This window comes from Rhinoraja longicauda, chromosome 2 (assembly GCF_053455715.1).
Source record: "Rhinoraja longicauda isolate Sanriku21f chromosome 2, sRhiLon1.1, whole genome shotgun sequence".
Lineage (NCBI taxonomy): Eukaryota > Metazoa > Chordata > Chondrichthyes > Rajiformes > Arhynchobatidae > Rhinoraja > Rhinoraja longicauda.
In genome coordinates, this window is record NC_135954.1 from 48929924 (window position 1) to 48946282 (window position 16359).

At 41.1% G+C, this 16359-nt stretch overlaps 1 protein-coding gene across 7 annotated transcripts in view; it reads left to right on the forward strand.

Annotated features, from left to right (window-relative positions):
• The window catches only part of grb10b (growth factor receptor-bound protein 10b), a 149883-nt gene that overhangs the window by 58653 nt on the left and 74871 nt on the right, over window positions 1-16359 (forward strand). For 4 of the 7 annotated variants that reach the window (XM_078418623.1, XM_078418612.1, XM_078418633.1 and 1 more), the window contains 2 exons: window positions 5270-5323; window positions 9733-9823. The exons of 2 other annotated variants lie outside the window; for them this stretch is intronic. In XM_078418623.1, the coding sequence (XP_078274749.1) occupies window positions 5270-5323; window positions 9733-9823 (145 nt within the window). The remainder of the gene's footprint in view (window positions 1-5269; window positions 5324-9732; window positions 9824-16359) is intronic. One more of the 7 variants, XM_078418651.1, reaches the window with a different exon arrangement.

Here is a 16359-nt window from a genome sequence, read left to right on the forward strand (position 1 = left end):
GGTATTGCGATTTCAAAATAAATTCTAGAAGTTGTTCCCTAAATTGAGGTTGCTGTGTTCATCATTTATTCCAGTTGCATTAATTGGGCTGACTCCATTGTGGCTGTCTTCTCATACATACATTTTTAAATGAGTGGGTAGTATTCCAATGGAAGATGAATATGGAGATCCAACTGTGGCTCCTCGGGAGCTGAAGAGATGAGACCATTAGTATAGGATATGGAGTTGACACCCTGTCAACTTCAGTGAAGTAGAATTCTTCCTTGAGGTAGTTGCAGGAATTAATAGTATCCAGTACATAAGGCATAGTAAGAACTTAAGTAGGTCATTCTGTCTTTGAGGACTGTTCTGCTCGTCAATGTTTCTAGCCTAATTCCATACACTGTCTTTTCCACTAATTCCTTGATATTTTCTTCATCGAAACCAAGTTCTAATTTAAAGTTAATAATATACTGTCATCTGTGAAACCGTTACAAATATTTATGCAAGTATAAGAACTACACTTCGGTCCTTAAAATCAGGCTCCAATTTTTTTACTTTGTTTGAGTATTTGTCTCTTCAATTAACAGAAATAATTTCTCATATCTATCCTATTTATTTCCTAAGAGAGCTGGATTATGCTCAAAGTCTCACTCCCCTGTAGTCAGCCATTATCTTTTTTTCTAACAGGTATATTTATTTTAAGTTCAGTCTGCTGGACTGATCAAACTAAGTTTCACTGCTAGAAATCTGTTCAGGGTTACAATTGCCCAATCATGGCTAGGCAAAACCTGCTGTGACCGTCTGAGAACTTGCAATTATTTTGAGCTCCAGTTCAACTAGTCCAATACATAGTCAGGCTTGGATTGGATAGCCTCACTCTACTGCAGCCATACTGCAAGCCAGTGTAGTCTCCTAGCAACAATGATGCCCTAGGCAGTAAGTATTGAGGCTCTGCCCTGGATGGTCTTTTTATAGCTTCCTGCTCTCAAAGGTCTGGAGATTTCTTTAAATATCTGAAAATAGATGCATTGAAAACAGTTAAAGTAATTTTAAATTATTTAAGAAACATTTGAAGTACATTTAAACTGTTTGAAATATTAGAAATTCAAAATAAAATTGCATTGTTTTTAAGAAAGTTTTGCAGAATAGCTGCCTTAGGGCCTGGATACCAACCTGAGCCTGCGATGTTTTCATCTATGCAAACAGACTTCATGTTTCTCTAAGGTTCATTCAGTTTTAATAATTTTAATGCCTCAATGTATCTATCGAACTGCATTTCTATCACATCTTAATTATTAATAACACTACTTGTGGAACTGAGCTGGTCAGGAAACATCTGTGGAGGAAGTGGGCAGACAACATTTCTGGGGGTCCCTTCTTGAGACTGATGGAGTGGAGGGAGCTGGCAGAGATGAGGGGAAGGTGTGGGGCAAGAACTAGCAAGTGATGTATGGATTCAGATGAGGATGGATTGAGTGGCAACTGAATCAGTTCATAGTCATACAGCTTGGAAACAGGCCTTTGGCCCAACTTGCCCACTGCGACCAACATGGCCCATCGAAACTAGTCCCACTTGCCTGCATTTGGCCCATGTCCCTCTAAACCTATCCCAACTATTTCCCCTGTCTAAATGTTTCTTAAACGTTGCGATAGTACCTCTCTCAACTACCTCCTCTGGCAGCTCATCCATCGTCCTTTGTGTTTAAAAAAAATGTTACCCCCCAGGTTCATATTAAATCTTTCTTCATCTTAAACCTGTGTCATCTGGTTCTCGATTCACCTTACTCTGAGCACAAGATTCTGTACATTTACCCGATCTATACAGGGTAAATACCTCTATAAGATCACCCCTCATCCTTCTGCGCTCCAAGGAATAGTCCTAACCTGCTCAACCACTCCCTGGAGCCCAGGACCTCAAGTCCTGACAACAGCCTTGTGAATCCTCTCTGCACTCAGATCTTCTTTCCAGCTTGTTAACATTTTTCCTATAACATGGTGACCAAAGCTGAATATAATACTCTCAGACTTTCGTGCCATCTGCAAACTTGCCAATCATGCCTTGCACATTCTCATCCAAATCATTGATATAGATAACAAACAGCATTGGGCCCAGCACGAAACCCTGAGTCACACCCCTGGTCACAGGCCCCCAGTCCGATAAACAACCCCCATCGCCCTCTGCTTTCATCCATGAAGCCAATTTTCTAACCATCTCTCCTTGGATCCCATGGGATCTACCCTTCCAGAGCAGCCCACCATGCGGATGCTTATCGAGTGCCTTGCTGAAATCCAAGTATATAATGTCTGCAGGTAGACGTTTCGGGTCGAGACCCTTCAGACTGAAGAAGGGTCTCGACCCGAAACGTCACCCTTTCCTTCTCTCCAGAGACGCTGCCTGGCCCGCTGAGTTACTCCAGCATTTTGTGTCTACCTTCAATTTAAACCAGCATCTGCAGTTCTTTCCTACATATATAATGTCTGCAACTCTGCCTTCATCAACCTCTGGTCACATTATCAAAAAAATCAATTAGATTCGTTAGACATGACTTCCCATGTACAAAACCATGCAGACTTTCCCTAATCAGCCCTTCTCCATCTAAATGCATATATATCATCCCTTAAAATACTCTCCAGTTACTTTCTGACCACAGATGTTAGGCTTACTGACCTAGTTCCCAGCCTTTGTCCTGCAGCCCTTGAATAGAGGCACAAAATTTGCCACCTTCTAGTCTTCCGGCACCTCGCCCGTATTTAATGATAACTTATTAATCTCAGCCAGGGCACCTGCAATTTCCCCTCTCATTTCCCACTGTGTCCTCGGATATATCTGATCAGACTCGGGATATTTGTCTTAGAAACATAGAAACATAGAAAATAGGTGCAGGAGTAGGCCATTCGGCCCTTCGAGCCTGCACCGCCATTCAATATGATCATGGCTGATCATTCAGCTCAGTAGCCTGTACCTGCCTTCTCTCCATACCCCCTGATCCCTTTAGCAAAAAGGGCCACATCTAACTCCCTCTTAAATATAGCCAATGAACTGGCCTCAACTACCTTCTGTGGCAGAGAATTCCACAGACTCACCACTCTCTGTGTGAAGAAATGTTTTCTCATCTCCGTCCTAAAAGACTTCCCCCTTATCCTTAAGGTGTGACCCCTGGTTCTGGACTCCCCCAACATCGGGAACAATCTTCCCGCATCTAGCCTCTCCAACCCCTTAAGAATTTTATATGTTTCTATAAGATCCCCCCTCAGTCTTCTAAATTCCAGCGAGTACAAGCCCAGTCTATCTAGTCTTTCCCCATATGTAAGTCCCGCCATCCCAGGGATCAATCTGGTGAACCTTCTCTGTACTCCCTCTAAGGCAAGAACGTCTTTCCTCAGGTTAGGAGACCAAAACTGTACACAATACTCCAGGTGCGGTCTCACCAAGACCCTGTACAACTGCAGCAGAACCTCCCTGCTCCTAAACTCAAATCCTCTTGCTATGAATGCCAACATACCATTCGCTTTCTTCACTGCCTGCTGCACCTGCATGCTTGCTTTCAATGACTGGTGCACCATGACACCCAGGTCACGTTGCATCTCCCCTTCTCCCAATCGGTCACCATTCAGGCAATACTCTGCTTTCCTGTTCTTGCCGCCAAAGTGGATAACCTCACATTTATCCACATTATATTGCATCTGCCATGCATTTGTCCACTCGCCTAATCTATCCAAGTCACTCTGCAGCCTCCTAGCATCCTCCTCGCAGCTAACACTGCCACCCAGCTTCGTGTCATCCGCAAACTTAGAGATGTTGCATTCAATTCCCTCGTCAAATCATTAATATAATTAATCAATCATAATACTAATTGTTCTCCGAACACTTCCATTGACTGCCCCAAGTTCCTCGGTCCTCATGTCTTTCTCCACAATAAAAACAGAGGAGAAATAATTATTGGGGACTTACCCACCTCATGTGGCTGAACACAAAGTTGACCACTTAATCAGAGACTTGCCAACATGCCATCAGAAAAGGAAATACAGACACATTGTGATAATACACCAGTTAATTATTTGGAAAGCCCAATGGTTTGGCATCTGACTCAGCAGCTGAAATCTTGATTCATTATTGTGCTCTAGTGAAAGAAAGGAATGAGGAAAATGGACTAGGGTAGCTACCCAAATTGATGTGTTTTAAGAATACCCATGGTTTCTCAGATGTTTGATCCCCTCCCTGTTCATTTGCGAGGGTCCCGGTTCCCTGCTCTTTCTACATTTGGGTGTTGTGAGGAAATGTATTATAGTACTCTGTGACATTTTTAAAAAAGTGTATTAAATATGCAATGATGAAGAATAACGTCTTATTGTCAGAAATTTTGTTAATCTGGCGCCAGTAAAGTCCCAATTTAAGTTTTACTGCAGTGCCAAAAGATTACAGGCTTACAGGGTAATGAATGGGTTCTGTTTTTATATAGATCCATTAATCAATTTTGACAAGAGGTCAGGTGCATAGATGCATTTGTAGGAATGAACACATCTATGTACATTGGATTTTATAATATAGGAGCTCATTTGTATGTATGGAGTCCATACGCTGGCCATTCGTAGCCTGGGGATCACCTGTAGTGAAAGTGCAAATCTGATTTTTGTATATGAAAGGGAGAAAGATGTCATTGAGAGAACTATATAAAATTAGCTCAATATCAAGCCTTACTTAAAGGATTAGATTACAAGAAAAACATCTGGAGGGCAAAATATGCTCACGTTTGACCAAACGTTTTTATTAGTAATTAAAGGTAATGCTAGTCGTATCCTCTCACTAAAGCACAACAGCATGGATTCAAATATATCATTCTTATCCATTCTGCTACAAGGAAAGCTTAGAAGCAAGTGCCCTCTAGTGTACTCATCAGCTGTCATTTTAAAATTAAAATCATTCGTTGCTGCAAGATGAAATTTAGTTACTCGAAATTGCTAACAAGGAGACAGCATTGCAACTCTTCACCTACTTACAAAAGTGTATTGATTAGCTGTGTGGTTGTGGAGCATTTCTATTGGCATATATAAATATGGAAGATTAGGTAATTATTTCAATTGGGGCTCTACTTGCATAATAATTTGGACTATATTTAGCAAGATGGCAAAACATTAAATGCTTATGGGACTTTTTGGCAATCTCTCCATTTAGCTGACAATTACAGTGAAAAAAGAAAACTAGTGACCAAAAACTCCTAAATTTTCTAACCAAAAATGTAAAATGTTTCATTGAGAGAGATAGCTGAGCCATATTTTTTTTTTTCAGAAAGGGGTGAGAGTTATTCATGTGGCCATGCCAATTGCTTCTCTTTGTTTGAAGGTACAAAGTTGCATTTATGTTTTAACTGGATTTATACTGACAGTAACTGTAATTCAAAATGTTGTAATTGCAATTTTAATTGTCTGGAGCACATTTACATTCAGCATTGTTGAGTGACCTAAGATTGTACCGGAGTAATGAAAGATTGCACTGAAATTATTGAAAAAATGTACTGGGATGACGTTAGAATAGTGGAGCAATGACTATTATGGTGATCATTGAAATTTCAATGGATACAATTAATCAGATTGTGAAATTGACACTTTTTGTTTTATTTTACACCTGTATGAAATATGAATAAAATGGTGTTTGAGCAATATCTTTGAAATATTTTGAGTATACTTTTGGGAAAATACATCAGCAAATCGCATGACTAATGAGTTGGCAATGAGTCTGCACATTATAAATGCGAAAATAGGAGTTTATAGACAATAAATGTGAACACAAAGCATGAAAAACTGCCAAATCTTAGTCAAAAATCACGCGGCATGGTGACAATCTCTTCGGCCCAACTTGCCCATGCCGACCAAGATGCCCCATCTACAATAGTCCCAACTGCCGACGTTTGGCTAATATCCCAATAAACCTTTTCTATCCATGACCCGGCCAAATATCTTTTAAACGTTGTTATAGTACCAGCCTCAACTGTCTCTTCTGGCAGCTTGTTCCATCTACCTACCACCCTCTATGTTGAAAAGGTCACCCCTCAAGTTCCTGCTAAATCTACCCCACTCATCTTAGGAATAGGAATACTTTATTGTCACATGTGACTAGGCACAGTGAGATTCTTTGCTTGGATATACAATGTATACAAACAGCAGCCACCTACGGCGCTGACAAAGTTACAAAGCACGCCGGCTCCGCCTTCTGTGTCCCCCCCCCCGACAGTTCCCCCACGCCTGTTCCCCATTGACCTTTGTCTCTTCCCCCCCATTGTCCATTATTCTCCCCCCTCCTCACGACGGTCCCCCCACGCCGGGTCTTCCATTGTTCTTCCCTTCCCGCCTCATGGTAGTCCTCCGTGTTCTAGTCGACCCGAAAGGCATCGCCGCTGCCGCGAGGCTTCACCACCACCAAAACCCCATCGCCACGAGGCCGCCGAGGTCGAACCGCTGTTGACGCCCCAATTCACGCCTCCACGGTGCCGACCCGGCCGCTTTGCCCGATCTGGTGATCCAGGAGGCATCGAGACTGCGGCTCCTCAATAAAGGCCTCTGGCCGCGTTCCCAGTCCAAAGCAGCAGCCCGTTGGGAATCCTTAAACTTGGCTGGTTTTTGACTACCCAACTTTGGGTAAAAGACTCTATGCATTCACCCTATATAAACCCTGTGTGTTCTTACACACCTCCATAAGATTACCCCTCAGTCTCTTGCACTCTTGCACAAGGAATACAGTGCTGGCCTGCACAACCTCCCCTACCTACCAATGGTATCTTCAATACCATTATCCTATCCAAACTCATCTCCAAACTCAAGGAACTTTGAGTCAGCACTCACCTGAGTTAGGATAGGTGACAAATCTTTCCCTACGAAAATTCTCAACACTGGTGCCCCACAAGAATGCATTCTCGGCCGCCTTCTTTACTCCTTCTTTACACCTGCGACTGCAGCCAAATACAAACTCAATTTACAAATTCTCAAATGACACCAACTCAGTGGGCCGGATACCAAATAATGATGAGACAGAGTACAGGAAGGACATTGAGAATCTCATAACCTGATGAGAAGGCAACAACTTCCCTCAATGTCAGCAAGACAAAGGAAATTGTGCTCGCCTCCAGGAAGCAAATACTCCGGGAACATGTACCCCAACATACATTGACGGTGCCGAAGTAAAGATGGTTGAAATCTTCAAGTTCCTAGGCATAAATATCAACAACTTGTCTTGGACCAGCCATATCGAAGCAATGGCCATGAAAACGCACCAAAGCTTCTACTTCCTTAGAAGGCTGAAGAAGTTCGGCATGTCCCCAACAACTCTCACCAACTTCTACAGATGCGTCGTAGAAAGCACTTTATCAGGATGAATCACGGCATGGTTTGGGAACAGCTCCATCCATGACTGCAAGAAATTACTGAGAATTGTGGACGCAGTGCAGACCATCACACAAGCCAACCCCCCCCTTCCATTGACTCTATCTACACCACACAATGTCTCGGCAAGGCCACCAGCACTTCCTCTTCTCCCCTCTCCCATCTGGCAAGATGTACAGAAGTGTGAAAACACATACCTCCAGATTCAGGGACAATTTCTTCCCGGCTGTTATTAGGCAATTAAACCATACTATCACCAACTAGAGAGCAGTCCTGACCTACCATTCACCTCATTGGAGACATGGACAATCTTTCATCACACTTTACTCGACGTTATTCCCTTTACCCTGTATCTGTACACTGTGGATGGCCTGAATGTAACCATGTGTAGTCTTTGCACTGACCGGATACAAGCAAAATAAACGCTTTTCACTGTTCCTTGGTACGCTTAACAGTAAACTATAGCTCAGGCCCTCAAGTCCTAGCAATATCCTTGTAAATCTTCTCTGCACTTTTTCCAGTGACATCTTTCCTCTCGTGGGGTGACTAAAACTGAACTCAATACTCCAAATGCAGGTCTTGTAAAACTGTAGCATAACATTCCACATCTGTACTGAATATCCTGACTGATGAAGCCCAATATACCGAAAGCTGCTTTGACCACTCTATCTACCTGTGATGCCACTTTCACGGAACTATGTACCTGCACTCCTGGATCCCTCTCCCACACTCCCCAGGGCTCTGCCATTCACCGTGAAGATCTTGCTAGATTGACTTTTCAAAATGCCAGGACTTGCACTTGCATTTTAGAGTGATCTGCAAGTTTACTAATGATGCCTTCTTCATTCTCATCCAATTCATTGATATAGACCACAAATAGCAATGGGCCTCACGGATCCCAGAGCGAAAAATAATCTTTCACCATCACCCCCTGCTTCCTTCCATGAATCCACTTCTCTATCTAATTGGCTAGCTCTACTTGGATCCCATGCAATCCAATCTTCCAGAGTAGCCTACCACATGGAACCTTATTAAAGGACTTGCTTTAAGTCCATATTTGCAATGTCTTATGGCTTTGCTCTCATTACCCTTTTTGGTTATTAAAAAAACTCCATCAGATCCGTAAGATACAATCCCCCCCCACGTTCAAAAAACCCTGCTGACTATAAGCTGATTTCTCCATAAGTCGGAAACGTCAGATTGGTCTATATACTCTTGCTATAACTGCATTTCATTGAATAATCGCCCAAACTCTTCCTATAATTAAATGCATGAAATATATAAAGTATACACTCATTAATGTATACCATGAAACATTTTTTTATTATTAGCTTGAAAAATGCTTTAAATATCCTGAGAACTTGCTTAAAATTGGATTTTCATGTCAAGTCATTTTTAACCCATGGTGCTCCGATATTAAATTGAGTTGAAAATGTTCAACCTGTCTTTGCTGGGTGTCCATCAAAGCAACTCTCTAGTTCCACCCACTGGTCCCTTGTTTGTAGCCATGCATATTCTTCTCTAACATATTTATTCAATCCATCCTTGAAACAAGCTACAGTGGGACATGCCTCCACAACATTTGCTGGTAGTGCATTTGATTATAACCATAAACTGCAAAAACATTTTCCTCACGTCACCCTTCCCCATTATACTTTTGACCTCTAGATATTCATCCCTTCACTGAAGGAGCAGCATACCACCCTGTATAAACCCCTCATCATTTTATCTATCAAAACTGTAGTCTCTTCTGCAGAGGAAATGTCTCCAGTCCTTTGAAAAAAACGTCTCCAGTCCTTTGAAAAAACAAGGAACTGCAGATGCTGGTTTACAAAAAAAGACAGTGCTGGATTAGAGTCTTCAGTCAGAAGAAGGATCCCAATCCGAAACATGTCAATGTTCTCTAGAGATGCTGCTGAGTTACTCTAGCACTTTGTCTTTTTTCCTGTCTTTCGAATCTTTCTTTGGAATTTTAACCAGAAACTATTCTCATTAATCTTTTCTCGGCTCTCTTTAATACCTTCATGGCCTCCAATAGACTGGTAACTAGAACTGAGCACAATACTTTAGTTGAGGCTGGAGCACCTTTTCCGCTAAGAATCTTTCTGGGGAAAAAAAGATCTATTTACACAACCAATTTTAATGTGTTCTTGCATGCAATTTTCCAGCCTTTAAGCAGAATGTGTTAATGTGACCAAGTGTATGACTGCCTGCATTCATTCAATTAATATCGCACTGTGCTGTTATGTAATGTCATTAAAGTTATTTCTATTATGCATTGGCAACAGTATGAGAGATCAATTCTGTACATGAAAAATACAATAAATGTTAAATCCATTTCAAACACAACTATGCATTTAACTATGTCTATTTCAGGACGATGTAGATCGGACATCGTGCAGAACTAGGGAAGCAATTGGAGCTAGTTTCCAAGCTTCATGCAATCATAATTCATCCAACAATCAAGGTTGGTATTTGTTGGTTGTGTCTGCTGTGATTTTTTTTCTTTTGGAATGAAGGGAAACCAAGGAAATTTCTCAATCTTCAGTTTTAAAGAATTGAGAAACTCAATCAGTGTGAGTAGGAAGATTCATTTTTCTTCCTGGGCCATTGACCAAAACCAGTAATTTAAGGCGATAGTTTTCTTAATGACATGCTGTATGGGTGTATACTTTAATTTCTGGTAGAGTTTCTAGTTTGATCCATCCCTCGTGGCTTAGGGATCATAGTTAAAATTTGGAAAAGGCCGTTTTTTTCATAGATTTCAATTTACTTGTGGATTTCAATTCTTGAATAAATAAATGTGTTCCACTTCAAACTCTGTTTAGCTATCCAGCATAATGATAAGCTGGAAAGTTGGGAGAAGCAATGGCAGATAGAATTTGATTCTGACAAGTGCAAAGTAATACATTTTGGAAGGTTATGTAAGAATAGGACATACACAATAAGAGGTAGGGCCTGGGGAGTGTTGATGAAGGTAGGGGCTGTGTGCTACAAGAACTATCTAAAAGGTACTTTGGAAATTAACAAGTAGAAAATCAACTCTGCACGCCACCTGAGCCTGGCACATCTGGAGGAGAAGAACACATATGTGCGAATGCTGTTCTTGGACTTCAGTTAAGCATTCAACACTATCATCCCTCAGCACTTGGTAAGCAAATTGGGTCCACTGGGCCTTAACACTCCCTTGTGTAACTGGCTACTGGACTTCCTCACTGCCAGACCCCAGTCTGTGCGGGTTGGAAACAACATCTCCAACATCATCTCTCTGAGCACTGGTTCCCCTCAGGACTGTGTCCCGAGTCCATTGCTGTTTACCCTGCTGACCCACGACTGTTGTGCCAGGTTCAGTACAAACCACATCATGAAGTTCGCGGATGACCCAACAGCGGTGGGCCTTATCCAAGACGACAATGAACTGGCTTACAGGGAGGAGGTGAAACAACTGGTGGACTGGTGCAACACGAGTAATCTGGTCCTGATTGTCGCCAAAACAAAGGAGATCATCGTTGACTTCAGGAGAAAATGGCGCAGGCACACACCACTCCACATCAGTGACACCGCAGTGGAGGTAGTCAGTAGCACTAAGTTCCTGGGGGTGCAGATCACAGACAGCCTGACCTGGTCCCTAAACACTGCATCTCTAGTCAAGAGAGCCCAGCAGCGTTTGCACTTTCTGTGCCGGATGAGAAAAGCACACCTCCCCCATCCCATCCTCACCACTTTCTACAGGGGCCATAGAGAGCATACTGACCAACTGCATCTCTGTCTGGTCTGGGGGCTGCAAAGCCTCAGACTGGAAGTCCGTGCAGAGAGTGGTGAGGACGGCTGAGAAAATCATCGGGACTTCACTTTCTTCCATCCAGGACATTGCACACAAACGCTGCTTGTCCAAGGCCAAAAATATCATTAAAGACCCCACCCATCTCCATCATGGTCTGTTCACCTTGCTGCCCTCTGGTCAAAGGTACTGCAGCATACGGAGCAGAACAGCCAGGTTCCGCAATAGCTTCTTCCCCCGAGCCATCAGACTCTTGAATTCACAATGACCCGCCGCCATTATTTTATGTGCCAGTTATTTATTTATTTTTCTTTAATCAATTTTTATTATTTGGTGTTCCATTGAAGCCAGTTGCAACAGAATTCGTTAAAATTTGCACTTGTCTATAGTTTTGAATGACAATAACGTTATATTCATTCATTCATTCATTCATTCAACTGTCTTGGGTGCGGGGGAGAAAAAAGGTTAGAAAATAAAACTCTTTCTGTATAACCTCCCCATTCTCTCAAGAAAACAGCTGCTTTCACCATGGGAGGCCATTGGACATTGACAACCTCGTACTTCCCTTAACACTTGTGTAATGATACTCTATTAAACAATGTAACGTACAGCCTCTAATCTAGTATTTTAGCTTACAGTAACAAAAATAAATGTGTAGCTATGAAAAATACTTTTACTTGCGTAAATCCTGCAGGAAATATAACATATTCAGAGTCTGATACTCTCGAACCCTAACCTCCTTTTCCCCCACATCCTAAGCCTTATCTGCCATGGTGTTTCAAATACTCATGTAAGTAATGTTTACCACTTCTGGCAGTGCATTCCAGATTCCAGCCACATTCTTTCAAGATATCTCTCTATCTCCAATCCCTTCCTTTAAACCTATGCCTCAAGTTACAGACATCCCTGTTTCAAGGGTAAGTTCCTCACTCTGTATCCTATCACATTTTTTCTACTTAATCAGGTCCCCATTGTCTATTCTCTCTGCTCCAAATAAAAACTCAGTATATCCAGTCTCTCTTTGTAGGTGAAATGTTCCGTACTTGGCAATACCCTGCTTTATGTTCTCTCTGCAATAATGTTCTTTCTATAGTGTGACCAGAAATCCACACAGTACTTTAGCTGTGGCATTTAATGTTTCAAATAGTTATTGCCATGAGCTTCTTCCTCTTGTTTTCCAAGCCTTGGCTAATGGAGGCAAATATACCATTTACACCCGATCAAATTTAACAATCTGTGGTGTTGTGTTCAGAGAACCTTGGATGCTTAGTTGAAGTATCTCTTTTTGGTACTTCTTAGTTCTTAATATTCACTTTATATGTTCCAGCCTTATTAATTCTTCCAAAATGCAACTCTGCACATTTCTCTGCCTGTCTTAAAACTTCGATACTAATAATAGTTACAACCTATCTAAGAATAAATTGTTTTATGAGCCACTTTGGTTCTTAAGTAATTGCAGCTAACATAAGAGCTTCTTTCATGTCCATCATCCATGTTTCAAATGTTTGGCCAGGCTCTTGCACAATGGACAGCCTTCTTGTTTGCCACTGCTAAATCTTCCAGGCAGCATTGTTCACCAAGAAGTGGGCATCTTAGTAGGTGTGGCATGGATTGGACAGATGTTTCACATTCTGTGTCTGCTGCATCTTCACAGCCCCATTTGCTCATATTGGTCTTGCATTGGCCCATCCCTGTACGTAACCTATTGAGGGACTTCCAGGTCTTCCAGTCACAGTAGCTGTTCTTTGGTTGGGATTGGCAGCTTTTCGTGGAGCAAATTAAAGAGATTTAATACTTTTCAATGTTATTCTAGAAATCTACTTTCCCACTTTCTGAATTCTCCAACTACAAAGACTTTCTCCACAGTAGATACAAATGAGAAGTATTCATTTAAGGCCTCACTTCTGTCCTTCAGCCATATTGCCGCTTAGTCCCTAAATATTTACAACTTATTTAAGAACAGACCAGATTATGAGGTATTGCTTTATTTTTACATATCTACTAGAGAAAAGACATGATGAAGCGAGAGAGGGTACAGAAAAGATTCACAAGGACGTTGCCTGGATTGGTGGGCTTAATTCATAAGGAGAAATTGGAAAGACTGTGACTATTTTCACTGGAGTGAAGGAGGCTGAGAGGTAACGATAGAAGTATCTAAAATTATGTGAGGCATAGATAGTTAGTCTGTTTCCCATGGTTGGCCTGTCTAAAACTGAGAGCATAGGTGAGAAGCAGGAGTTGCAGAGGGTAAATTTATTATTGATAGTGTCTAGAATGAGCTGTCAGAAGAGATGGTTGAGGCAGGGACAGTAACAACATTTAAAGGGCATTTAGGCAGGTACTTGAATGAGCAAACCCGCATGTACAGTGCTCTCCATAATGTTTGGGACAAAAGACCCATCATTTATTTATTTGCCTCGGTACTCCAAAATTTGAGATTTGTAATAGAAAAAATCATATGTGGTTAAAGTGCACATTGTCAGATTTTATTAAAGGGTATTTTTATACATTTTGGTTTCACCATGTAGAAATTACAGCTGTGTTTATATATAGTACCCCTATTTCAGGGCACCATAATGTTTGGGACACATGGCTTCTCGGTTGTTTGTAATTGCTTAGGTGTGTTTAAATGCCTCCTTAATGCAGGTGTAAAAGAGCTCTCAGCACCTAGTCTTTCCTCCAGTTTTTCCATCACCTTTGGAAACTTTTATTCCTGTTTATCAACATGACGGCCAAAGTTGGACCAAAGTTGTGCCAATGAAAGTCAAAGAAGTCATTATGAGTGAGAAATAAGAATAAAACTGTTAGAGTCATCAGCCAAATCTTAGGCGTACCAAAATCAACTGTCTGGAACATCATTAAGAAGAAAGAGCGCATTGGTGAGCTTACTAATCGCAAAGGAACTGGCAGGCCAAGGAAGACCTCCACAGCTGATGCAGAAGAATTCTCTCTATAATAAAGAAAAAACCCCAAACACCTGTCCGACACATCAGAAACGCTCTTCTGGTCAGGTGTGGATTTGTCAATGACCGCTGTCCGCAGAAGACTTATTGAACAGAAATACAGAGGCTACACTGCAGGTTGCAAACCATTGGTTAGCTGCAAAAATAGCATAGCCCAGTTACAATTTGCCAAGAAGTACTTAAAAGAGCATTCACAGCTCTGGAAAAATGTCTTGTGGACAGATGAGACAAAGATTAACTCAAATCAGAGTGATGGCAAGAGCAAAGTATGGAGGAGAGAAGGAGCTACCCAAGATCCAAAGCATACCACCTCATTTGTGAAACACGGTGGAGGGGGTGTTATGGCCTGGGCAAGTATGGCTGCTGAAGGTACTGGGTCACTTATCTTCATTGATGATACAACTACTGATGGTAGCAGCATAATGAATTCTGAAGTGTATAGACACATCCTATCTCAATAACCAAAGTCAGTAGTTTCTTTTTTGCTCTGGTTTATTTTCACCCACATGTTTAGACCGTAGTGTTGTATTCTTATTGTTTTGATGTGTTTATGCTTTATTCTCAATTGTTAACTGTATGTTTGTGTTGTCATTTGTGAGCGGAGCACCAAGGCACATTCTTTGTATAGGCACATACTTGGCCAATAAACCTATTAATTCATTCATTCATTCATCTGCTCAAGTTCAAACAAATGCCTCAAACTCATTGGCTGGCGGTTCATTCTACAGCAAGACAATAATCCAAAACATACTGCTAAAGCAACAACGGAGTTTTTCAAAGCTAAAAAATGGGCAATTCTTAAGTGACCAAGTCAATCACTCAAAAACAATTGAGCATGCCTTTTATACGTTGAAGAGAAAACTGAAGGGGATTAGCCCACAAAATAAGCATAAGTTAAAGATGGCTGCAATACAGGCCTGGCAGAGCATCACCAGAGAAGACACCCAGCAACTGGTGATGTCCATGAATCGCAGACTTCAAGCAGTCATTGCATGCAAAGGATATGCAACAAAATACTAAACATGACTACTTTCATTTACATGACATTGCTGCGTCCCAAAAATTATGGTGCCCTGAAATGGGGGACTATGTATAAACTCTGCTGTAATTTCTACATGGTGAAACCAAAATGTATGAAAATGGCCTTTATTAAAATCTGACAACGTGCACTTTAACCAAATGTGATTTTTTTCCATTACAAATCTCAAATTGTGGAGTACAGAGGCAAGTAAATAAATGATGGGTTTTTGTCCCAAACATTATGGAGAGCACTGTAAATCTGCTTTGCACACCTGAGACATTTAATGCATTTCTTGGTCAATGAGGCATCGTACATATAAAGTGCTGGTATATCAGTACTTTATTGCACAAATGCAACCGAAAGATTAGTTATTTGGTGTTGTTGCCGAGGCTTAAATGCTGTTCCAGTAATCTGAGCGAATGGAAAGAAACTTAGTGTATCAATTGAGAGCATCTGAAAATATGGATACGTAGTAAATTTCTGATTCAAATTCAGAAGTGTCAGCACTGAACAAAGGTAGATCCTTTGATTTGATATTGAAAATAGACATGTCAAATTTTATTTACATGTAACAGTTTGCGGTAAACCTCTGTTCAGAATATATGAATAACATTTATCACTGATGAGAATGGTTATGCAGGGATTACATTTATCTGAGTAAATAAGGTTACGACTGCTAGATTATATTTTCATAAGTTGCATTTTAATTTTGATTATTAAACTTGTACACAAGAAAATAGCAGTAATAGGTCATCTCGTCCATCAAGCCAGCCCAGCATTCAATATGATTCAACCAGACCTCAACTCTTCAGTGCTAGTTTCGCATAGCCCTGAATCTCCCTCACTCAAAAATGTTTCTAATTCCTCGTTAAATACCTCCAAAAACCTCTGGGGTCTCCACCAGAGATTCTGTTAAGAAAACCTTGTTTTAAATGGCTGTCCCCATACTTTCTAACTCTACCCCACTTGGTATTCTCACATGAAAGGAAAAAACCACAACATGATCCAATCACGTCTCCTTGGGATTTTGTATGTTTATTAAGATCATCCCTCTTTCTTTTAAACTCCAATTAAATCAGTTTCAACTTTCTTTTCTACTTATGATAGGAATTCTAGGAACTCTCATTCCTGGAATTAACCAAGTGAATCTCTTTTTGATTTCTTCTAATGCTAGTATATCATTTCATAACTCTGCACAGTACTCAACATTGTATTTGCTTACCACATTTGCTGGTGAA